This window comes from Larus michahellis, chromosome 7 (assembly GCF_964199755.1).
Source record: "Larus michahellis chromosome 7, bLarMic1.1, whole genome shotgun sequence".
NCBI lineage: Eukaryota > Metazoa > Chordata > Aves > Charadriiformes > Laridae > Larus > Larus michahellis.
In genome coordinates this window covers 3,246,521-3,271,129 of record NC_133902.1, presented here as the reverse complement: position 1 = coordinate 3,271,129, position 24,609 = coordinate 3,246,521, and the positions used below count along the sequence as shown (strand labels likewise).

Sequence of the window (24,609 nt, the reverse complement as noted above, 5' to 3'; positions counted from 1 at the left end):
GGCCGGGCCTCCTTCAGCCTCATGGCTAACATCTGTGAAGGGGAGGGAGAGGACGGCCTGGGCAGGGCAGGGCAGCTCCCCGAAGTGGCCAGTGCCAGCAGCTTGGCTGTAACCACCATCCCCTCTTGCTTCTCCAAACACCCAGGGGCTGAGCGTGCATGTGGCAGCATCCCTCAGCGGCAGTCTAGAAATGGCGCCCGGGGCTGGAAGCGCTCTGTGAGCGAGCAGGGCCGCAGTGGTGCCCAGCTAACATGCGAGGAGGAGCCCTGTCCCGGCAGTGCAATGGGGTGTGATGTCTCTGTCTCCCCCCGCCAGATCCGTGGCAAAGGCCTCGACTGGCCCCTGGTCGTGAAGGACTTCAACCTGCTGCGCTGGCTGGGGGCGAACTCCTTCCGCACCAGCCACTACCCCTACGCCGAGGAGATCATGGACCTGTGCGATGCCTACGGCATCGTGGTGATCGACGAGTGCCCGGGAGTGGGGATTAAAATGCCGTAAGCAATCGCTCAGATACCCTTCCCCTTGTTTCTATCTTCGTCCCTGGCACCGTGGCCGCTCCCCTCCCGCAGTGCCCGTTGACCTGATAATGGAAGTACTTTGCTCTATTTAGAAATCGGCCCGTTGCGCCACGTGTGCCTGGTGAAGTTGGGCAACCGGAGGGCGTTTTGCCACACGGCCGTCACGTCACTTGGTCTGGCTTGATTAACAAGCCCAAACCACAGCCCTGAACTGTGCAGCAGGCGTTGGGGAAATAGGGCAGAAGCCATATTCAGCATTAAGGCTCAGAGGCTTGAGTTTTCACAGGGAAAGGCAAAGGGGATAGGTTTTATACCCTCACCGTATCTCTCTTCCTCTTGTCTATAAGCGAGAGCTTTGGGAACAAGTCCTTGCAGCATCATCTGGTTGTGATGGAGGAGCTGATCCGCAGGGATAAGAACAGGCCGTCCGTTGTGATGTGGTCAGTAGCCAACGAGCCGGCATCGGAGCTGCCCCCAGCAGCTTACTACTTTAAGTAAGTGCGTCTGCTTGTATACAGAGCTGAGGCTTGAATCTCGGCAGGTGATGCATCTTCTTCCTTTGGGATGGTACAGAGAAATAGCGAAGAGAGGGCAAGTGTTTTTTTTGGGAACCCTGAAACGGTACCTGCAGATGCAAACTAAACGTGTAACCGCTGCACGTGTTGAACGGATGCTCAGAACCGCACATCAGTCTCAATCTGCTGTTTCTGAACCAGTAAGCATCTGCAAAATTACCAGGAGTCCGTTTGGTCTGAGCATCTCTTCTTGACCTAAGGGTTCAGCAAAAGGAGACCTGATGGAACCAGGATATTCCTTGTTAGCAATGGAAGACAAGTGCTAAATTCAAAGCTGAGAAATAATTGGCCTTTAGTTCTGAAGACAAGGTTCTTCGGTTAGTGCTAGTTATTTATTCTGTAGGGGATTGTGACACCCCACTTCAAAGCCGCTGCTTCGAGTTCCTACAGACCCCTTGGGTTTATTTTTAAAGAGATTTAAGCTTTGGATAGCCAAGACTTGTCCCTGTAATGAGGTAGCAGCCTGTCCCTAGTATCTGTAAGCACATTAAGAGGTAACTGTGAGTTTTCGTTCTTTAGAATGATCCATCCACAACCTTCCTGCAATATCAAGAAGAGAGCTTCATCCTCCCATTCTCCCTCATCTCGGGTTTCCTCAAAAGCAGCCAACCTTTGGCTGCTCTGCCTGCTGTGCTGTAGGGCTGGGGCCTGGTGCTTTTGCAGGAACACATCCCGGGAGTTGCTTAGAAACTTTCCGCTGCCCTTCTCACATTTTTGTCTTCAAACTCACTGTCCCTTCTCCAGCTTCCAAGCTGCTGGCACCAACAGACAAATTAGCATGCCCGTGGTCGGTATAGTTTCATTCGGGTCTCTTTTTCAGGTGGGATAGCACCTGACTTTGTGACAGATAAAGGTCTCTTTGCCATCATATTTATACTCCTGCAGAACTGGCTAGAATTGCAGGCACTTTATAGCAGAGGATCACTAAGTATCCTGTAGTATTTAATTAAAAATACTCTGCCTGCTAAATGAAAAGCAGCTCCAAATGTCTGAGGGGGGGTGGTGAAAGGACAGAGAGCTTGGGGAAACGGGGCTGTGCTTCTCCATGCTGTTGTTGAAGTCTTGCTTTACTGTTTGCAAACAGGACAGTGATAGCTCACACTAAAGCTCTCGATCCCTCCAGACCAGTAACCTTTGTGACAGATGCTAATTACGCTCTTGACCGTGGTGTAAGTTTACTTTATTTCCTAGTTTATGTTTTTGTTTTTTTGTTTTTTTTTTTTTTTAATTCATACATAAAATTTCCTTTTCTTGTCATTTGTTTTATAGTCCTTTCCCCCCACCTTCCCAAGTTTACTGGAGATATTTAACAGGGAGAGGCAGAAGAAAACTTACTTTTTTGTTTCTAGTACAAGGCACCTTATCCTGTAGTTGTAGTCCAGCTGAAAAGAAATTATCTGTAAGAGAGAAGAACAGTTTGTTGTCTTGAATGAAGTATTAAGGATCAGAGCTCTGGATGCCATTAACATTGTCATGCTTTGCTATTCCATTGATTGGGTTTTCACTTTCGATTAAACCAAAGCTTAAACCTCTTTAAAATGCTAACAGCCCTTGTGGAAGTCTAAAGAAGGAAGCTTTGCTTTAATACTTGCTTTAAACTGCTCTAGATCTTCTTTGGCAAATGTCTGTTAATGCTGAATAATCTAGAAGCTCTTCCAGCTTCATAATTAAAGTCCTAGAGCTGTATAAACAGCCAAAAGGCGCTTTTCCTGGATGTCTGTGCCTTAAGCTGGCCACAGCATGAACCAAAGATCTTTAACACACATAAGTTTGCTTCCGGGGTAGTTCCTATGTAATTGCTTTGTAATACTTGTCACTACTGTACAAGAAACACTTCTAGCAGGCAGATTTGTAGGTACATGATACTGCCACACATCCCCACTACAGGTTACATTTTGTGGGGTTTTTTTTCAAGCTGTCCTACAATTAGCAGGAATGACCTTCTGTAACTCCGAGAGGTCTGTTCCTCCCCACTCCAGGAAAATAAAACTGATGGCTCTAGTTTTGAGGGTGCCCCGCAGGGATCTGCTCTTGGCTACCGCTGCTTCCTCAGGCACGCACACCCAGACCCTGACAGCCCAGCCCCTCGAGCGTGTTCTGACTAGCTTGAGGAGACGCAGGAAAACAGAACCAAAGAACAGATCTCATGCACTGAGGTGATATTAGAACTTTTTTTTCCTTTTATTACAAAACATGTTAAGAGAACATTGAACAAGTTACATACAACATCACTTTATCTTTAGTGGGCTTTGTGCCCTTTTATCATACTGTCCATGTGGTAGAAATGGCATATAACTTGCAGAATGCTTAGTCTTAGTATTGCACCACTGATGCACAAATTTAGTTGCTAGTCAAAATATTTGACCACTAACTTGATAATCACATTCCAATACTCAAAAAGTACATCTAAATGTACCAGCAAGCCAGAGACATCTTGGAAACTCAAAAACTTCTAACAAACCTGAGGATGAAATGGGTTGATCTCGTTTAACTCTTTGACTCCCTACATCTGTATGAAAAACGCCAAATTTATGCACTATTAGCTTATTATCTTGCTTTTTTTCATGGGAAAAAACGTCACGTTGGGAGGGCCTGAGCGGTGGGGGAAGACTCTATTGTGTAATGAAACTGCATTCCATGAAATAAACCAAAAGGAGGATTTAGCTTTATGAGTGAAGGTTGTCTACCCTGAGCCCTGTGACAAAACACTCTCCCCTTGTTTTCTGTAGGCTCCTTATGTGGATGTCATTTGTGTAAATAGCTACTTCTCCTGGTATCACGACCCAGGCCACCTGGAAGTTATTCCACTACAACTCACAACACAGTTTGAGAACTGGTATAAAACCTACCAAAAACCCATTATCCAGAGTGAATATGGAGCAGACTCGGTTCCTGGACTTCACAGCGTAAGTGTTATAGATGCCCTAGATGGAAAAAAGCACTGCTCTTATAGGGTCAGTAAAATTTAAGTAGAAGAGGTTGAGCCTGACTCCTTAGTTTTGAGATGCAGTAGCTTGTGAGTGTCTGAAATACTCCAGGATTGTAATCCTGCTACACTGAAACGAATGAGCTTTGCCACTGACTACCAAAGGTTAGATTCTACCTAAAGAGAAGTTTTTAGCTCTGAGCACTTTGAAATCTGTACTTCGGCATTTGCAGACAACACTTAATGGGAAGATACGACACTGGAGAGCAAACATCCATTTCATGATGCCGTCCTGCATAGAAGGGGGTGGCACTCCTGTCTATACCTGTCATGGTAAAGCACCATTACCAAGCAACACCACAAACTCCCCCCCAAATATATCTGGCATTATGTTTGTACTTTATGTGCGTCTCCCATTGTAACGTCAGTAGTTGCTATTCATCACTAGACAGCCATTGTTAATGCAGCGGCAATGAAAAGACCAAGCAATCCTAAAGCAGGTCCCCAATAACTAGGAAGTGAACATACGGAGCCTTTGCTGAGATTAACTGTCACCTTAATTCAAGGCCACCTCTTTTTCCTGGCTGTAGGATCCACCTCTTATGTTCAGCGAGGAGTATCAGAAAGCTATGCTAAGAGAGTACCATTCCATTTTTGACAAAAAGAGGAAAGAGTACGTGATTGGGGAGCTCATATGGAATTTTGCTGATTTCATGACTAATCAAGGTAAGCTTATATTTATATTCTAACCAACTCTCCATCCTCCCTGCAAGTTTAAAATGGTTTATGATATACAAAGAATATTGCGCTGTAGGGTAGGAGAAAAGGGCACTCTGCTTACCAAGACAGAGCGCAGCTGGTTTCTGTGAGAAAGTCCGGCATGAGCGAAGCAAGAGGAAAGGTCCTGCCTGTACTTAATGAGTCCCCTCTCTCCAGCTTGAGCTCCTAGATGTCCCACCTGCAAAGATGTTCCCCAGAACATGAGACAACGCACTAGGGCGGAATGCCAGGGAAGCCTGTGAGCAAACCCAGATGACTTTATTTCTTGGCCATCCTCAATTCAGAGCTTCAGTCAGCTGTTAGGGATGTGTCTCACTTGCTTCGTATTTCATCTACAACTGCCCTTAGTAACACAGCACCTTAAATAACGTATTATTAACTTGGTAGAGGTTTAGCAAGAGAGGACCTGATGCCACACTGGTAGACGACTGTCTATCATGACGCTCCATCCGCTATTAATAAATGATAAGTGCATTTGCAAAGTATGGAGCATTACTTAATCTACAGTGCAGACAGTCACACAGAAATTAAAACAATTACAACTCAGAGGAGACCTAGTAAGGAACCAGTTATGCATATGCCACCTGCCGTGAGTTAGGGTGGTGAACAGTCAGTGTTAATTTCAGGCAGAGAAACACCATTAAGAATAATCTGTAGAGCACCAATATAGGTATTAGAAAACTAAGTCATTGTAGAGAAGCGGTCAGAAAAGTAGTATCGATTTCAAATAGGACGATGGAGAAAATGTAGACAGGTTCATATACACATATGTAGTTCCAGTCTCTCTACATGTTGCGATCTTCTTCTCTAGTTTCCTATCAAAACTAAAATAGGCAAAAAGGATATGGACACCACTAAAGGACAGTACAGGCAAACGGTTAGTAATCAACATTTTCACCATCAAATTTCAAAGTGGAACTAATAGCAGAAGAAACATCTGCTGTAAATATAATACTGATCAAGTTAATGGGCACACCTGAACTAACTGTCATCAACTTACCAGTTGTAAATACAATGAATTGCAGCTATATTGCTCAGTTACATCAATTAATCTTGCCAAGATAACGCAAGTTACATTTGCCAAGTTCCCTGTTGTACCTGACTATGTGTAGAAGAAAGTGCATAGGTCTCTTCCACCTAACCTGATTAGCATGTACATCATAACAGTTCACAGCTGGGGATATAAGAGCATTTTATATATACTTGCTTTATTTTATAACTTCTCTGCAGGGACCACACGTGTCTTGGGGAACAAGAAAGGAATATTTACCCGCCAACGACAGCCCAAATCAGCTGCATTTGTTCTTAGAGAAAGATACTGGAAGATTGCAAATGAATCAAGCTGTCTTCCTCCTATAATAAAATCACATTCCCTCTTTCTAAAGTGAAATCAAAAGGTATAGCGGCTGGGTGCTATACTGAACTTGTTCATTAAATTTCTGTTTAAATAATACTTATGCCTGTCTCAAGTCTTGCAAGTCTACTGCAATTTCTAGTCCATCTGAATTAGTGACTATGATACAAAGCAGATCAGAAACACTAGTTTCCTACGCTTAGCCATGTCTGTAGGCTTCCTGTTTCCAGGTACTAAAATGAATATTCAGAGTTTCAAGGAACTGAAGTTAGAGATCCTGACTGAGGTATCTGTTTATGGCAAAAATGAATTAAAATAAATTACATGATACAAATCAATGCTGAAGACTTAAAAAAAAAAAATCCCAGTTACTCTAAATGAACATCACATCCTTCCAATGCAAATGAGGTTTTCCAGTTATACTCCCCTAACAGTTAACGCTACTCAGATCACAGCAAATTGTCCACAGGATTAACGGACGAGAACAATTTAAATAGCTTCTCTGGCTGGACAGAAAGTACGTGGCTGGCTGAGAAATCCTGAGAATTCACAGCATTCAGGAAGTGTATGAACCACCACTTCTGTGAGGATATCCAACGCACTCCAATACAGCATGGAATTCTTACTACAGCAGCAAGGTGGAATATTTTAGATAAGTAGGTACTACATCAACTGAACTTTGTTTAAAACTATTTATTTTAATCACAGTACCAGAACTGTCGCTATTAGATACGGTTTTACCTCCCAGCACGGAAGGGCTTCCTTCATATTCAATTGTTGCTATGCACTACAGTAACAGTAGTCTAGAGAGTAAGTTTGATCTAAACCTTTTTGATACTGGCCTGAAGCATCCTGGGGTAGGGTGATGTGTAAATTAATGTGCACGCACTACTTTAGACAGTGATGTAGTGTAGTAACATCCCTTTCATGTGGCACACCAGTCTTAGAGGACTCTAAAGGCCAGGCTTTAGGCTGTGCTAGATTCTGCCAATACCCACAGAAGAGCTCAGCAGACTTAGTCTGCAACCTTCTTATTGCAACATCCCAGCGCGGTCCCAAGAGCAGCGTCACCCGTAGCAGAACTACAAGATTGGAGGCTGCCTACTGAATTTTGGAAGTTGGCACAATTACATAGTTTCATTATTCCAATTCACAGATAACTGTGTGAAACTGTTGCTCTGACTATTTTTCCTGCAACTGGCTCTTCTGCTACTACCTCAAGAAAAGGACCAAAACATCTGCCAGTATAAAGAAAATATTTGCTCTTATGTTGTGTCTTGGCCGAATTCCCTTTCCTTTAGATGTGGTACATTAGAAACCAACACCACCTTCCACACTGCCACAGGCAGAATAAGGACATACACGTTCACTGCAGATTTCAATTTCTCTTGCGTTTTTAAGGGAAAAGAAGAAACATACTATCAATATTCTTTATGGTTATACCACCTTAGGTCTACAGATTTTCTATATAACTAAAAACCCAGAGTGTAAACATCTATCCGTAGTAAGAAGACGCTTGCTCAAGTGTACCATGGTGTAAGAGTGAATGCCATATTTAAGCCCACTGCTAGTGTTTGAAAGCAATTTCAACTTCTCGATCTCTAGACATACATTTTTTTAAATCGTCTTCTTCCCCATTTCAACAGACATGACGTACCAACAGCTGCCACATCAAAATACAGATAAAGATTTGACATTGTTAACGCATTACAAACTGGGGCTCAGATCCCTGGGATAACGCACAGCGCTTGCGGTTGCAGAAGAGAAAGCTATTACTTTAGTTCAGTCCAACAAGACAGATGCAAAGTTGAATATCCACACGTATGGTAAGCACACGCTTCAGCACATTTCAGAGTCGTAGCTCCTGCTTGTTCTCAACAGCTCAGTGCAATTGTAAACACAACCCGCCTTATCCAGCCCTTCCCCAAAGCCCCCTCCCTCCCCCCCCAAATCCAGGAAAACACACAGCAGTTGCCAGATACTTTGTGATCTTGTCAGAGTGCAGTTAAAGCACACCTACAGAACCAAGGAAAGCATGAAGCGATAAAAATAACATACTTAACAGGTTTTTTTGTGCATGTTGCTTCAAGAACTGTAAACAGTTAAAGCCTCAAGCCAATGCTGCTCAACCTTTACACACCCATGTGCACACAACATTCAGCAAGACACGATGAAGCTGCAGAAATTCTATAAACTGGTATCTCTGGGGACCCAGGTGCTTTAACCCTTCTACTGCTAATACACAATGTCTTTGAAAAAAAAAAATAAAAATCACAACTTAGTACATTTCTAGAAACAGAATTACAGTACTGACTTTAAAAACAGTTTCTAAGGCTCAGACTGAGTCCAAAAAGGCCTCTGATTGGGTTCATTCAAGCTCTTACGTTTCGACTGCATGAATGCAGCGTAAGAATGATTGCAGCAAGACGTCCACAGGTAATTTCTACATTTATTTTTTTATACCAAAAAAGTTATGTGCAACAAATAGAATTCGTACATATTTACATTGTTTTACCTGTTAGCAAAATTGTATCCTAAACCTCCAATAGAGAATCTCTCAACCTATATTGATAAAAGGAACATCTGCCCAATGACTCCATTTAAATGGATGTTTAATTTGGAGTTTAAAGCACTAGTAATAAATAGTTGATGGAACATATTATACAGAACAAACACCTAATATTTAGGCCATGCTTAATACAGTTTTATGGTAACAGAATACTTCATCTTTTCTGGACCAGCTTTGTCTAGATCACCTTTAAACAACATTGGCAAAACCAAAGCTATTGGATCTCTCTTTGACTTTAGCCCATATAAATTAGGAGCATCAAGTGCTGCCTGAAGCACCTCACCAATCCTTCTGGAGAATCGAGAGACTGTACAGCAGAAGACAAATGCATACTATGGTATGCAGAAATCTCCTCGTAAGAGAGATCTGCTGTCACATTAGAGATCAGAGGTGGCAGGGAATGTTTCATTGGCCTTAGCTTCACAAACACTTTACAGTAAGAAACTTCCAAGAACATTCATTTCCTAAACAAGACTTGAATGCTTCGTTGGCCTTAAGAGTAGCAAGTACCTTACAGTAAGAGGATTTTGGGAATGTTTGATTCCTAAGCAGGTTTTGGGATGAGGTTCTTTTGCCTTTCCAATGGGCCTCTCCCTGCAGAACTTCCGAGAGCCAGGAGGGGGAGGGGGGGGAAAGCCCAAATTCAGAACCACCATTTGCAGATTATTATTTTTTTCCCCTCCGTTCTCATTGTTGAGACCACAACCAGAATCTGTGTAATGATGCTGCTGTCCCCCTGTCTCTCTGCCAGAGCAGGTATTATTGTTTAGCTTTTTTACCCATAATCTTGTACCCTCAAGATTTCTCAGAATTTGTGCCTACAGATGCGTAAGGCTCAAAGTAATACTGAGCACATATTTGCCACAACATTTGTTTCGGATGGGGGACAGGCAGGGGGGCAGCTGCATGAAGCACTCGTCAGATCTCCATCACATCGCTAATTTTAACCTGAGCCATTTTACTGGAAGAAATATGCTGTTTCTATCATTGAGAGCAACGAGGAAAGAGTCAAAGAACTGGAAGCAAAAAGGTCCAAATTTCTACTACTAACATTATTTTGCCCTTTATTCAGGCCAACTGCATTTCTGAAGCACAAGAGAGAAAGTAGAAGAGTTAGGGCCACTTCTAGCAAATCACTTCCAGTAAAAAGTAACTGCAAGAAAAGCACACAAGACAAGAGAGTTCACAATTAAGGATCAGATTTGCAAGATCGTGCACGAAGTGTAGCTGCAAATTCTTCCAGAGACCAAACTCAATTTCCATTTGATCCCTAAGTGCACACAAACAAGGACTGCAGACACGACTGCTCAAAATCTGGCCCTAAACAATTTTACTAAACAAACTGAATTAACAGACTATGCCCACACAGACAAGCACAAGACACAGTGAAGTTAGTCAACACCTAGACTTTCAGCTGATGGGGCTTTTTTCCTTTTTTTTTTTTTTCTCTTTTTCTTGGTGTAGTACACCCAGAAATTGGACCAAGTAATCATTGATTATACTTGTCTCCACTGCTGCTTGTTCTGAGATATTAGCACTGCGACTAACCATTTCAGGCAGCACGTGTTCACCTCTTCCTTGGATGAAAAGACGCCTTTAGTGTAGATCACAGGAATGCATCAAAATAAATCTATTCAACATATTAAACAGTGATATTGCCTCAGGGCTTACAAGAGAACAAAGCGAAGCCTTGAGGGACCAGTTGAACATCATTCACTCCCCTCATATCAAAGTTCAAGGCATTTGAGAGACAGAACTAAACATCAAGACAAGCTTTAACTATACTCTGGTCAATACAAAACGCATTTAATGAATTGTTGTCTAAAACTGTTAGACAAGAGGGACAAGTAATTTAGTGTTACATGCAACAGATGTCTGTTAGTCATACCACAGAACTCTATACATAAAAGCAGTTTCCACCTACATCCTTGATACAAACCAGGAAATTACTTCAGTAGTAATTTAAATACTATTTTGTGAATTCAATCTAAAAATTCTATTTTCTCTACGGAACACTGCATGTTTCACAGTCAAGTTTATCCTCAGCAATTTAGTGTTTATAATCCACTTAGCCATACAACATAAGTGTCTCTCTGACATTCATGTTTAAGAAAAAAATCCTAAAATTAAGTTAAACTAATTCTTTAAATAAATGGGTACGCAGTTGGAATTCTTCATATTTAGAAGCTGACAAGGGCAAAAAGCAGCACAGCACCAATTACAGAAAGTAGCTGAACCTACACATTTTGGTGTCACAGAGTCTGAAACACAAGTATTTTACTTTTTCGGAATCACATTGTCAGCCTTCTATCACGTTGATTCAACTGAAACAATATTGCTACCACTTCTCGGTCTAAAAACTAAAATAGATCTCTTAATACTCTTCTATCCCCAGCAATTTTGCTGGGAATTTTGTTTGTTTGTTTGTTCATTTTTAAAGCAAGGACACTTCTGCCTGCCAAGTTCAACACAAAGTATTTGGTTTAAGATTTTAAGACAGAAGGCACTTTTAATATTCAGCCTTAGAATACTGAGTGCAGAAACATTTACAATTTTGTTCCTTGGTTTAAATCTGCAGTTTAATTTTTTTTTCCAATTATAGTTATTAGAGAGAGCAATGATAGCGCTATATCACATTTCATTTTCGGGAGCGCATTTACTTACTTATCCCACTAAACAGGTTTCCCTTCCAAGGGATCTTACACACGTCAGGCCTAAAGTTCATTTCCCAATATAGCACAAGCCAAAGATCCTGACGAAGATCAATTAAGTAACTGCTTCTTCAGTGCACTACTTGGTTATCCCACTCAGTCAGTGGTTTCCACTGCAAAATGCCATTTTATACTGCAGCAATTATACAACATCAAACATTAGTAACACTGGCTGTCTGACCGCAGTTCAAAAATGAAACAGCTCTGCATGGAAATTAAGTCCTTTCAAAGAGCACTCTTGGACACACCAACCCCCAATCTGCATATAATATCCTGCTGGCAGCTTCCTAGTGACCACATTAAGCTATTTTCATTCTGTACAGAAATTAGTGAAGTTGTGGTTTCATGAACATACTTCAGGTTTCAGCTTTAATTCCATTTTCATTACTGGAGACAAAAAAACCCAAACAAAACCACCATGGAACAAAACCTAACCATCATTCTTGAGAAAGCACTAGCAGTTAATGCAGCAACACGGTGTTCTCTAGAGAGATCACTTCTTCCATCACGTCAGTCGACTATCAGCAGAACGCTCTGACAGCTCCTAGGCTAACGAAACTGATTGTACAGTGAGTTCTCCAGGGATGAAACCAATATTTCTAATTTTATTTACAGTATAAGTCCTAGTCAAATCTAAGTCCATCAGCTAAAAAAAAAAAAGTAATACACATACTGTAAACATGGCAACATTAAATATGGTAATACTAGTCTAGAATATTTAATGTCATGATCACATCTTGTTATACCTGAATTTATATACAGGATATTTTATAGCAAGTGTTACCCACTTCACAAGTGGAGGGGGAAGAGAGAGAGTCTAGGTTTTGCTGTGGCTAAAACTCCTTCAAAGTAAAGTTAAAGCTTGTCTTTGATTGTATTAGAGCTTTCTTTCATAACCACATTTAAATTGAAGATTAGCACAAAAAATTATCTAGGGCCCCTTCAAATTTATAATTAAAAATTCAGTTATGATTCTCAGGGAAAGTGTCTGATATGGAGAATAAAAAGTTACTGCAAAATAAACTTAATGGAAGTTGGGTCTTCAGACTGTCAGTCAAGAGTTCAAACAGGCGTTATTCCTGTTTGGGTTGGAGTTGCCGTTTCCAGGCCTCGTTCAAATAAACTAGTCGTTTGTAGTTGATGATAAAGAGAATGAAGTTCAGCAAATATGTGATGACGCAGACAATGCAAAATTCCTTCAGCACGAAGTACAGAATGTATGCCAAGTACAGTGACCCTACTACAGACACTATGGAGGATGTCATGAGGATTAGAGCTGCTACTGCACTTGCTGTCATACCTGCAACGAGAGAGAGAAAGTTACTACCGCTGCTCTCATTTCCCCCCCTTCCACACAAAGCAAAAAAGCCTGAGCACTAATTCAAACTGAAGGCTACTCAGCAAAGTTTGTTTTTTTTACATAAAAGTCTGTTTAAAATACCATGAGTTCAAGATGGCTGACAAATCGCTATTTGGAGGGGAGCTTCTAGGTTCTGTACGACAGTCCTTTGATAAGAAGTGTGTGTTGTATTTACCATCTTCCGTATTCCTGAGTTATGGGAAAGTTACAGGCTGGTCAAGTTATGTCTATCAATATTAATAGCTTTATAGCATATAGTGACAAAGAAATATGCATACATTACACTTCATGCACTTTTTTGCCTGCTATCTCTATTCCTCCTGCAAAACTTGTAACTTCCATTTTTATTTCTTCTCTTTTCTATTGTGCAATCCAGTGCTAAATATACTTAAGGCAGCAACTGTCTTGAAGCTTATATTATTAATAGCATAGCAGGAGAAAATGCAATTGCTCTTGTTATCAGTTGGGTTTTTACGCCCTTTGGAGAGATGTATCATCAGACTGCTGCTTAGAAAAAAAAAATCACATGCATTTATCTGGTGTCTTGCAGATTGCACAATGTATAATGCACTACTCTCATCACCACAGACCTGTTACATACTTTAGGCTCTAAATTGAATTAATACTTACCAAGTAGCATTTGTAGTATATAAAACACGAGTCCAAAAACACTGTTTGACTGATTTAGTGCACTGTCCTTTCCAAAGATGGAACCCAACAGACCGAATCCTCGACCCCATCTGTAAAACAGTGAAACTAATTAACTTGTATTTGGGCACCTAGTGCTTTACATTGGTATTTTCAATTCATCACTGCTGGGGGGGGGAAGAAGAAGAAACATATATTCTGACATGACCACTGCAGTCCTATGTGAAGTTGAGGGTTATCCTGGAAAACCAAGCAGCTTGCACCAGGAGGTGCACTAGGTACAACTTTATCCCACACATCGCTGATTAATGGTATTTGACACACCAGAAACTACTAAGTTCACGCAGTTGCAGCTTCACCAAATACTATGCCTGCTTTATAGAGTTGTAGTTTAAAGCTCTTTTGTCAAATAAACGCTTCCTTGCTCCAACGATAGCTTCAGCAGTTCTCTCCACCCTGGTAAGCTGGACACATGCTCACTATACAGCTGAGGGAAAATGGTACAACTTGGTAACTAGTTACCAGCTCTGCCAGCACCTACCTCGCTGGCATCCGAGCAAGCAAATCAGAACATATGTTTGCACTTCAGCTGCTCCCGATCAGTCTGACACTTTAGGATGAACCCAAATCTGTCAAGCAGATGAGCTGGGGATGGTACCGTAACAAGATTCACAGATCTCATTTGTTAGAGCCCTTGCACAGTGTGGCATTTTGAACTAGCACCTTAGCCACAAAGCGACTTTCAATGTTTTAGTGATAAGGTAGAAAGTGACACAAGCCCTACAAAACTGCTGCTGCAATGAGGGGGATAAGAGATTAAATTAGCAAATGTATTTGTGCTAGAAACCATTAATTTGATGCCCTAAGGCATATCACACCATTATTTGTAAAAGCAAAGTGAGGACCATATTTATTAGTGTCACTTGAAAATATAAGAAGTTAACACTACTTCAACATGCAACTTAATTCACTTTCAAGAGAACATTAGGATATCGGCAGCATGTCTTCAGAGCATCAAGTAAAGCACTACATAAATGTAAGGCCAGGTTCACATTATCAGGTTGACTGTCCCATAACTATCTAAGAAAAAAATGCAATTCCTCACTGCTGTCGCAGCAGAAAACGCCAGCGTGCTACATTTATGCCAACGGAAGTGCAGTTGGGGAGTAACTTGCTGTATTAGATGCACTGGTTCTACTAAACCAAGACACAGCATAGGTTTGCTCTCTGCAAGCTACAGGCATGCAGCTGATACACTTCACCAAACATCTGAGACCACTGAAAGTCTACCACCACGTCACAAGCAGTTTCCTCACACAATAAAGTACCGCAACCATCTCCAAAATACTTTATAATCTCACAGATATGTGAGAGGTTGTCCAGCCAACAAATGCAGTATTAAAGAGCGAGACAAATATATTAAAGGTATCATCATTTTGCATTTAATAGCCTAGTTTTATTTTTTCATATTACCACATTTATGGGTTTTTCAGCTTAGCATCCACCGCTACAATGTATTGTTCTAGTCTCCAAGTGAGAATCTTTCGTAGGGTGACAATAAACTCCATTTGAACACACTCAGGGTTTCCTTACCGAGAGACTGAACAGCGTAACTCCAAGCGTGCCCAAGTCTGTGGTTCAGCATTAGCCCAGCTCAAAGTAACCGCGGGGTGCTGAATTCCTACCCTCTACCTGCCCCAGCTGTACGCTCTGGGTTCTGATGCTCATGAGATCCTGTCAAGTTTGAGGGCGAACTCAAGCTTAAAACATCAGAAACTTTAGACTACAGAAATCTATCCCTACACTTAATCTGCAAGTGAATAAAATGTTGCTAATGGAAAGATAACGAGCTCGTGCCCTTCCTGACAGTCAGTAGTCCCAAGTGATCTGTTCATAGCTGCAAGAAGGTCAAAGCACAGTGAAAGCTTTTTCCACATGCAATAGTTCATGAAGTATCTTGTTGGCCTTGTAGCAGCTTTAAGGACATCAAGTATTACATTTCAGTCCACGGAGTACAGCTCTAATCTTGCACCTTATTCCACACACTTCAAGACAGCACAGCAGCCTGCTGTTTTAAGACTAAGCACTTTTTCCAGCCTTATACATTTGAAGTGTGAGGAAATTTTCTGCAACAAACTGAAAAGCAAAATATTTAGACTTTGTATATTTCTATTTCTATCTAATTTCTCTACTAAAGAGACTAAATCATCTCCTAATTCGATCAAGGAGGTCCCAAACCCCACTAAAATGCACAATGAACCAAGTACTTTTGCAGGCATTCGGAGGAAGGAAGAAGACTGAGTATGATAACCTTCCTTCTCACACCAAAATCACACAAATCACACCTGAGTTATGACAACTTTGAAAGTTTAAAAACATATGGCAAACAAATAGCAAGAAGATTGCAGTCCTAATGACAGAATAAACTCCAACAAATAAAACATCAGTAAAAAGGACTATAAACTGCTCAGTTCTTCACCGAACTTGTCTTTCTTATAAAGAATGTAATTTACAAGAACTACTGTTAACTTGGATCAATTTTTTTGGATACAGAATGTAAGTCAAATGAAGTGCACTAATTAAAGAGCTGCTTGCACAGCAAGATAAACCCAACTTTTTCCTGGTACCAACTTGTGGCTCCCCATCCCTGGAGCAGTCAAGTGTTCTGTTGTGCAAATTCTGCTGAAGTCACCCTGGGTGATTCAGAGCACTATGACAAACACAAGTGGCAAGCCGGCTTTTGCCACTCCCGAGTTTCACTCCTATTAAAAAAACCCAAAGTAATCCGAACTAACTTCAAGGAAGTTTTAAAATAAATCTCTAAGACATCTTCCTGTATGTTTCAAGTAACTCCAGTTCCCTCTGTTCAAGACGGCACCCCATCCGCAGGTACAACTTGGAATGTTCTTCAGAGAAGTTTTCAGAATAGTGATTCAAGAAATGCAAAATAAAGTGTTTAGAACTGTTCATGTCGTTTCCTAACATCTAAAATTGAATACAACAGTAACTTTTAATCCAATGTGCATTTCCTTTTATCAAAAGGAGGTCTTGAAAATTATTATCCACTCTCTAAACAGCGTCCCTTTGGTTTTCTGATACTTAACAAAGCTCAGAAGAGTTGTATATTTAGAAATTTAAAGCTGTATTTGAATGCACTTGACACTTCTTAACAGGAAGACAAGAAGAACCGAGGTCATTTTGATCCACAAGCGATATATCTCCAATAAAATCTTATACTGTTAAATCACTACCTCTTTTGCACAGTTATGAACATCTTCGACATTCCAAAATGGTGTATTATGGGAGTACACTTTAACTTTAAACGTTTTACCATGATTTATCAGGGACAGTTCCGCTGGCAGAAAGGCAACCAAGAGAACCTCATGCAGTACACCAGTATCTCAGTCATTTTAAAGGACAAGTAAACAACCTCCATCTTTAAGAAGTTCAAAGCTGGAACACTTATCAGTATTAGCTCAAAATGCAACAGCATTCCAAGCCTGCCAAACACAGCAAGTCAAACAAACAAAAAGTATGTATTTAGCCAGGAGTCAGACTGTTATCTCATCCACCCTCTGTAAGAAATGCTTTACTGTTTTTTCTAGCCAAGCACCCCAATTCTGACAGTTACCTGCAGATGATGTTTTTAAGGGCTTTTACAAAGACATCATCCCTCAAGATGCTCTCCTGGACCTCAATTATCATTAAAATGAGAATCAGCTTAAGAAATTTCTGAACTGTGGCTTCACCTGCATCAAGAGGCTCAGTAGCCTGCCTTGAAGCCTTCCTGAATGTACCTAGGTACTCTCTGAACACATACTTTTGACCTCCACAACATCCTCCAGTGATGAATGCCAGAATCGCATCACCTCAATGTCACTTGGCAATCCTTAGTTCTCATGTCAAGAAAAGAACTACAGTATATTCATTTTAACATGAAAAGAATCATACTAGGATCAGGTCAAGTCCCGCTAGCATCAGTACCATGCCCCTAACATCAGCGAGTAGCAAAGGCCTTGAACAAAACGCACACACACTTCCCAGTTTGCATTCTACTCTCCTAAATATCTGGCTGAAAATCCTGCAGAAAATCAGCTTATTAAATGGCATGTCTCATTCAAAATCTGAGAACACTCTGCATTTGTGCAGCGGCAGGTTTTCCAACACATTTCTCTCTCAATCATATTTTCAGAAAACTGTAAGGGAAGAACTCAAGTTTTGTTTTCTGAGTAGTAGTAGATTACTTAAAGCCCCTCATTTCAGGATTATTTTTCATCCCATAAACATTATTCTGTTATCAACAGCAAGCACTGTTTACTACTTTGTAACCCTGAGGAAACAATAAATATTATTTATCTAGTCTAGGCTTTTTTTAGAAAATTATATGCACATTTCCTTAAGCACCATGTGACTTTTGAGATAAGTTAGGGAACAGAATGAAAGTTCTCAGGAGGGGAGTAAAGCTGACCTATGCTCACACATCACCTTCAGTGAAAAGCTCATATAAAGGTCAAAGGATCCAGAGCATGTTAATACTTCGCAGTGTTGAGAAACTTTAGTTGCAGCTTCTTTACAGCTTCACCAGAGGATTTTGCATTAAACCTAGTTCATGGTTACAAGGTCACTTACGCCAATCTAACACTTTTAATAAATTAAGTAAAAGCCTTCAATTAGAAGCCAAAAGAAAGGAGATTAAAATTTCCTCATTTGTAAGTTTGCCAAGAGTGCTCAAAAATTTTGATACAGTTAATTTCATGTTTAAATCTATTAGCAGTATTTACCATAAACAAATGGGATTCTGTTCTGTATATCCTCCAGCTCTACCTCAGAAACAGTCCAAAAAAATGTCAGTGCCTAGATCAGCAAAGTCTCAAGAAGACAGTGGTTAATTATTTTATAGCTGTCTTTACAGAAGCACTGGTTATCCAAGCTACAAGCCAACAGCATTGTATTCTTTCTACATAATCTCTTCTATTAAGATATCATAAATTAAGCCTGTATTTGAACTACAGACACTTTGTTAAATTTACTCCGCATCAGGCAAAATAATTCCCAGCCCTATTGCAAATTCCAGTCAAGCTAGAAATTATGTATTTATGAAAAGCAAAAATACATGTGTTTGTGTATACACTGTAAGGTTTGGGGGGGGGGGGGGGGGGGGGAAGAGTCCTATAGCTGGGGTACTGCTGAAGTATTTAGCCATCGATTTTTGTTAAAAGACAAAAATCACTCGAACATCAGCTTCTGATGCTTTGGGAACAACTTGCTGTAATTCTGATGAAGCTGTTTTTCTACAAGTGTTCCCGAAACACCTTCCTTCCCCAGCACACGAAATAACCTCTGGATCCCTCTCAGCTCACACCCTCCAGCCTCTGCACCCTGCCTCCCCAATCAAGTCCACCCTCTATCAGCTCTGTCTGAGTCCTATTTGCACTTGTGCTGCCCGTCTGGCTGGCAGACCAAGTGGGATAGATAAGCTTAGCTCACACAGCAAGGTTGGGTTTTTTTTCCCCCTTCAGCAGAAGTATTACTTTGAGTCTCTCTCCCTTCCCCTTTGGCATTGAATCTGTTTCTATAAAACTTTATAACTTGTATCCTTTGTTAAGTTTTGCCATGGAAAATGAAAAATTATAAAATAAATTACTAATACACAACACAAAGGCAAAATCTTCTCTAGAAGCCAGTCTGAAAAAGCAGAATAATACAACCTATCTCGGCCTCAAGTTGTTTGCGCTTTTTGGCTTGGCATCCTTAGCTGTAAAGCTTGTCTCATACTCATCTAGCTATAGCTCTGCCAATTCACCATCATCTCGAACCTGCAGCACTCAAAATCCTCCTGAAGCAGAGTGCTTGACATACTAGATGGATTCTGTCTACACTGATTTCCCCCTGCTCAATCAACAAACTAGACATCTTCCAACGTTCCTTCAGACAGCAAAAACAATGAATACTTCCTACAGAATAACTGAAAAAGCATTTTTACACCTGCTTTCTAACAATTTGCAATCCTCAGAAATGAACAACCACCAATTTCAAATTACAGGACAGATTATAGCTAAGTCTCAGGAGGCAACATTTTCAGGTAAACTATTTTGGTAGCCTAAGAACCACACATGATTCCTGTTGAACGACCACCAACTGCTCCACATACTGCCCTTCATCAGTTTAACTAAACTTCCACCTTTTTCTACACAGAATGGAAGATACATAACAAAAACAATTAACTTGACTCAGGATAAAGATATCACTGACCAGAAAAGAGCAAAGACTTGCAAAACTAGTAAAATTAAAAAAAAAAAAAAAGCCCACGGGCCTCATTTGTGTCCAGTGGTTCACAAGAAGGAACTAGACAAGCTTTTCCCACTACCTGCACAAAGCTACTTTTACCATTTCTCACCTTAGATCAGTCACTAACAATTGCAGCTGTCAACCTCAAACGTATCTGAATGCTTGTTTGCAGATACAGCAATAAAAAATGCTGGGAGATCAGGAACTTACCATTCATATGAAAGATAACTGCTATATAATGTTCTTAACCTGGAATCATGCAAACTTGACAGACATCAAGTTTACAGGAACTGCCCCACAACAGAACTGAATGGGAACCTGCAATATAAACATCAGGTTAGGGAGGAGCTCAGAGAAGTTTTCTTCCATGTCCCATTTCCTCAGATAATAGGGTTGTTCTTGTCAACTTGATATCTTACAGTCTGCGTTCTATAAAGACGCACCAGAACTGTAGTTCTAGCAAGGTATGCCTCACTGAAAAACCAGCACCGGTCAAAGTTTTAACTGCAATATCTTATAGGATAATTGCACGCCCACTCTGCAGAGGAATCATCTCTACACCAGCGTAATTATACTCACACAACATAGCACTGAAACACTATGTCACAAGACTAAACAATTCGAACATAATACAGGTCTAAATTCACTGTTTAAAATTATTTATGAAGGTGAGCAGAACAATACAATAATACTACTACAGTTGTTAAAGGCCACACTTGGCAAATCCAGTACAAGAGCTGCATGTCTGCACAGATCTGTCTACAACACACACAAAATTTTACAGATGTGCATTTTCAAGAACTAACAGATGATTATTTTGGTGCGTCCACTAGAAGACGTAAGGCAGACATGCATATCAAGATTTTTTCAGAACAGGCATTTCAGAGTGGCTCAAATGCAAGATGACAACCCAAGACCCTGCACATTAGCATAAAGTTCAGACATCTATCAAATTATATCCAGATGAACACAGGTTCTTAGAATCCTATTTTGACTCTAGAACTTCTTCAGTAAGTTAGCTAAAGATGTTAACCTAGATCAATATTGACTATTTCCAAACCTCTTCACTTACGCAGCTGGCCAAAAGCTACAAATATTGCTAAAGATATACAGTGACATGTGCCCTTTGGTCATTCATGCCAGCTATCTTAAGTGTGTATTAAAACACGCCAGGCTACAAAGCTTCATTCAAAAAGAGCCATCCATTAATCTGCTCTGCAGAAACCTTAAATCAATCAAGACGGAATCAAGCAGAAACATATTAAAAGACCCAGAAGTCTTCCAGGGCATGAGAAAGAACAAGCAAAAAGCTCTGGGTCTCTGCATTACTACTTAAATGCCACATTTCATTTCAAGCCATGCCACTATCCATACTACTTGAAACTCATCTGTTAGTTTAATTCCCTCTCTGAAACTACTGTAACAGCAAAAACAAAAATATTTTTCAGGAACTGCTATTAGCCAGTTTCATTATAAATAAAGCCATTCTTGCCACTTAATTATTCTCAAATACAGGAGAGCAGTTCACTTAAAACCTCTACAACAACTGTTGAATTAAAACATTAGGTATTTCCCTAATACTTTCCCTTATTGTACAGTCCTTAGGTGTTTTTCTTTTTAAACTATTTAATGAACTTTCCCCGTGATAAAAGCTTGAAATATGCTGACCATTAACATTTTGAATAAGGGATACCAGGAAGGTATCTTTCCAACACAATCTTCTGGATGAGTCAGTCTCTGATATAAGAGTTTCCATGCTCCTCCCTCTGTACACTAGTAATCTTTTCAACATTTCTGTTCTCATTGTTGCGCCAATACCAGATTTGGCTTAAAAGCAAGACTTGGAAATATCAACAGCTTATTAGTGAAAAAAATCCTCTCCAAAGACCAGAACTTAGTTCCAAAGTAACTCAGCTCAAGGAAGAATATACTAATTTATTCTAATTATTCTATACAGTTAAAATTAATCCCAGCACTATGATGTGCTTGTCAAAGTTCAGTCCACTGCTAGAGTCAACACTTGAAATGTGAAGACGGTTACATTCCATTAGTAAATCTAGCTTAAATAGTCACACAAATGAATGAACACTCTAGAAATCCGTAAAAGCCACAAAGTACAAGTTCGTCACCCATTTAACCCTGTAAAGTTAAGCCTGCTAATCAGCTAATATAATTTGTGACTGGCCGTGTAAGATCCTAATGAAAAAAGAAACGGTTGAAAGTTAAATCTGTGTTTCTTGTGAAAATGCTGGAACGCAGTGATTGAAACTCTGCTATGTCAGTAAAGTCTAAGTAGTAGTTAAAAGTTCCTTTTAGAAATCAATTTGCAGAGAAACTTTAGTGACGTGTGGTAGGAACAAGGAATATTCCATTGGAGAGAGGGAGAGAGAATGAGTGATAAAGAGCTGTGGCAACATGGAAAATAAGACTACTTTCTTTCCTTGTTATTCTTACTTCAAAGTTTAATAACTTGCCCTCTTGTCTTAGTTTTAAAGCAATACTCCTTTTTCGTCTGTGTCCTGTACGGCATTGAAAGCACATTCTTCTCCAAATATGGCTTGACTAAACAGAACTTGCATGCTCCTTTTCCACAAACTCCTCTTACCACCTGCTCTAATTACCAGGATCTATCCTGACATTTGCAATACTTCAGTCTTTAAGCATGATTCTCCTAGCAACTGCTAGTGAGATTTTAGTCGATTTTATCCTTAACTGTTCATATTATTACATAGAATTCCTGCAGTAAAGTACTTACCGATTTTATCACGGCATACTCAACATTTCAGCTGCAGCATTACTAACAAACCCTATAATTACCAAGCATTATTCCGTAATTAGAAATACCTAAAGACATATTTGGAATTATTTTACTTCTTCAAAGCATTTAGTAAACATACGTTAAAACTATTACTTCAAATGCCCTATCTCAATAGCAGCATTTACAATAACAATAAAAAAAACTAATGAAGGACCAATTCTACACAAGAACAGACTACAGAAGCTACTTAGGTGCTTAAATCCCTGTTATTCTCTTTTTAACTCTCTATCTGTGGTAAAATTCTTAATGTCAGTAGTTTATGCAAAATTTTCATTTATAAGTTTACATTATCTGTCAAGCTTACTGAAGTCTCCCCATTTAGATGGAAACTTCTCATTTTGCAACACTTCTCAAATAACAGACAGAAAAGCAGAGTTAAAGCCCCCGTTCAATTGCAAGAGCGTCCTTTCAGACATCTGTAGATACACATCTCTGTAACATAACACAATCCCACTTCTGTCACCACAAAAGTGGTTTTAAAACTAAGAGTTTCTTCTACATTTTGCCTAAACAATTTAACCAGCTTCTACCTTGTCAGAGTATGGGCACATTCTCCCCCACTGGCTTGTTATGATAATACAGCAAGTACCTTTACAAACCATGACAGCTTTTATGCAGGTTACACTGAAAAGAAAAAAAAATAAAACCCCCAAGTACTCATTCAGCTGCAGGCCCTAACATGATAACAACAAAATTCTCATTTAAAAAAAGGAAGTACTTGATACATACATTTGCTGAATAAGCAAGCCCCTCCCTTCCCATCTCCTTACTTATAGATCCCTCTGCATACATCTTTATATGCCTATATATATATACACACACGCATATATATATACGTGCACAGAGCAGTTTTGAGATTGCTGGCCAAATCACCTTATTTTGTTAGTTGAAATACTTGATTATATGCTTCCAGGGGAGTTTCTTAGCCAAATTACACCCAAAAGTATTTCTGATAGCATATTTATACTGGTAGCACTTGTAACCACACAGCAGATTAAGTCTTTTCACTATTATAATTCAATCAACTAGTTACTTGATGACACGTCAAGCTAGCAGCATATTAAAATTTATACATGGACTCTCCTGACAGAAATGACAACCACTGGCCTTTAAAAAACAACTGCTAAAGTAATTACTGACAGGAAACTCTACAACAAATCAAGATTTGGACTGGGCTTTTGCTGCTGAGGCATACAAATCTCTCTCAAATTAAGTACTTCCTCTGTATCACGAAGGCGATCTTCTGTGCTGCCAGGTAACATTACAATGAAAAAGCAATTCAGATACTCCAATTAAAAACAACCCAAAGCAAATCATCTGCAATTGTACATGTTTATGTTGGCCTCAACCACTCGTCACACCTACAGCATTTCACTCCAACGTGCATTTGCGACCAAAACGCCTGTCACTCTAGCTAATTGCCATGGATTACAACACAGAAATTGCGGGTGCCTCACCCTCCTGGGGTAGCGATTCCCAGAAAAAGCCGTTCCCACACCAGCTCTCCAGAGAAGGGGCTGCCTAAACCAGGAGCCCCCACCTCCCCCTCCTCGGCCCGCCCACCCCGTTGCCCCCAGCACAGGCCCAGCTCCCTTTACGCCTCAGACAGCCCCTCCCGGGCCGAGCCCCGGCCCGCAGCCGCAGGCTCCTGCCGCCCGGCCGAGCCCCCTCAGCGAGCCGGGCCTGGCCCCCAGCACCCCCCGCCTCAGCCCCCGTGACGCCGGAGGCAGCGCTCCGAGGCCCAGCCCCACCGCTCCCCGCACTCCCAGCCCCTTCTTCCCGCAGCGGCCTGAGGAGGCGGAGGCGGCGGCGGCGGGTCCCATCCCCGCCTCACCTGGAGGTGATGGCGGCGGAGCAGCGGACCCGCTCGCTGAGGTCGCACAAGGCCTGGTAGTGGAGGTCGCGGCCCTTCTCCCGCTCCAGGTGGCAGGCGTAGAGGGAGAGCAGGATGCCGGCCGCGCACACGGCGGAGCGGGCCACCCGCTCCCAGCGCGGCACCGACACTCGCAGCAGGACGGGCGCCGCCATCTTACCCCCTCCCTCCGCCTCAGCCCCGCGACGC

The 24,609-nt window shown here is 41.0% G+C and overlaps 2 protein-coding genes across 3 annotated transcripts in view; one reads left to right on the top strand and one right to left on the bottom strand.

Moving 5' to 3' along the window:
* Window positions 1-6,252, top strand: part of GUSB (glucuronidase beta) — a 12,160-nt gene extending 5,908 nt beyond the window's left edge. For both annotated transcript variants that reach the window (XM_074595815.1, XM_074595816.1), the window contains 6 exons: window positions 316-494; window positions 866-1,012; window positions 2,178-2,262; window positions 3,823-3,999; window positions 4,610-4,745; window positions 6,030-6,252. In XM_074595815.1, coding sequence (XP_074451916.1) covers window positions 316-494; window positions 866-1,012; window positions 2,178-2,262; window positions 3,823-3,999; window positions 4,610-4,745; window positions 6,030-6,187 — 882 coding nt within the window. In that variant the 3' untranslated portion in view covers window positions 6,188-6,252. The remainder of the gene's footprint in view (window positions 1-315; window positions 495-865; window positions 1,013-2,177; window positions 2,263-3,822; window positions 4,000-4,609; window positions 4,746-6,029) is intronic.
* On the bottom strand, window positions 3,241-24,609 carry VKORC1L1 (vitamin K epoxide reductase complex subunit 1 like 1). Its single transcript, XM_074595834.1, has 3 exons — window positions 24,382-24,609; window positions 13,424-13,533; window positions 3,241-12,733 (listed from the first exon to the last, which is right to left on the bottom strand). Exons 1-3 carry the CDS (start codon window positions 24,573-24,575, stop codon window positions 12,507-12,509), a joined length of 531 nt encoding a protein of 176 aa, XP_074451935.1. The 5' UTR covers window positions 24,576-24,609; the 3' UTR covers window positions 3,241-12,506.

Excerpts from the sequence above, each read along its gene's own strand:
- VKORC1L1 (XM_074595834.1), bottom strand. The coding sequence starts at position 24,575 with ATGGCGGCGCCCGTCCTGCTGCGAGTGTCGGTGCCGCGCTGGGAGCGG. Across the intron at positions 13,534-24,381 it reads TCCGCCGCCATCACCTCCAG|ATGGGGTCGAGGATTCGGTC; the intron begins GTGAGGCGGGGA and ends ACTGTTTTACAG. Across the intron at positions 12,734-13,423 it reads TATACTACAAATGCTACTTG|GTATGACAGCAAGTGCAGTA; the intron begins GTAAGTATTAAT and ends CTCTCGTTGCAG.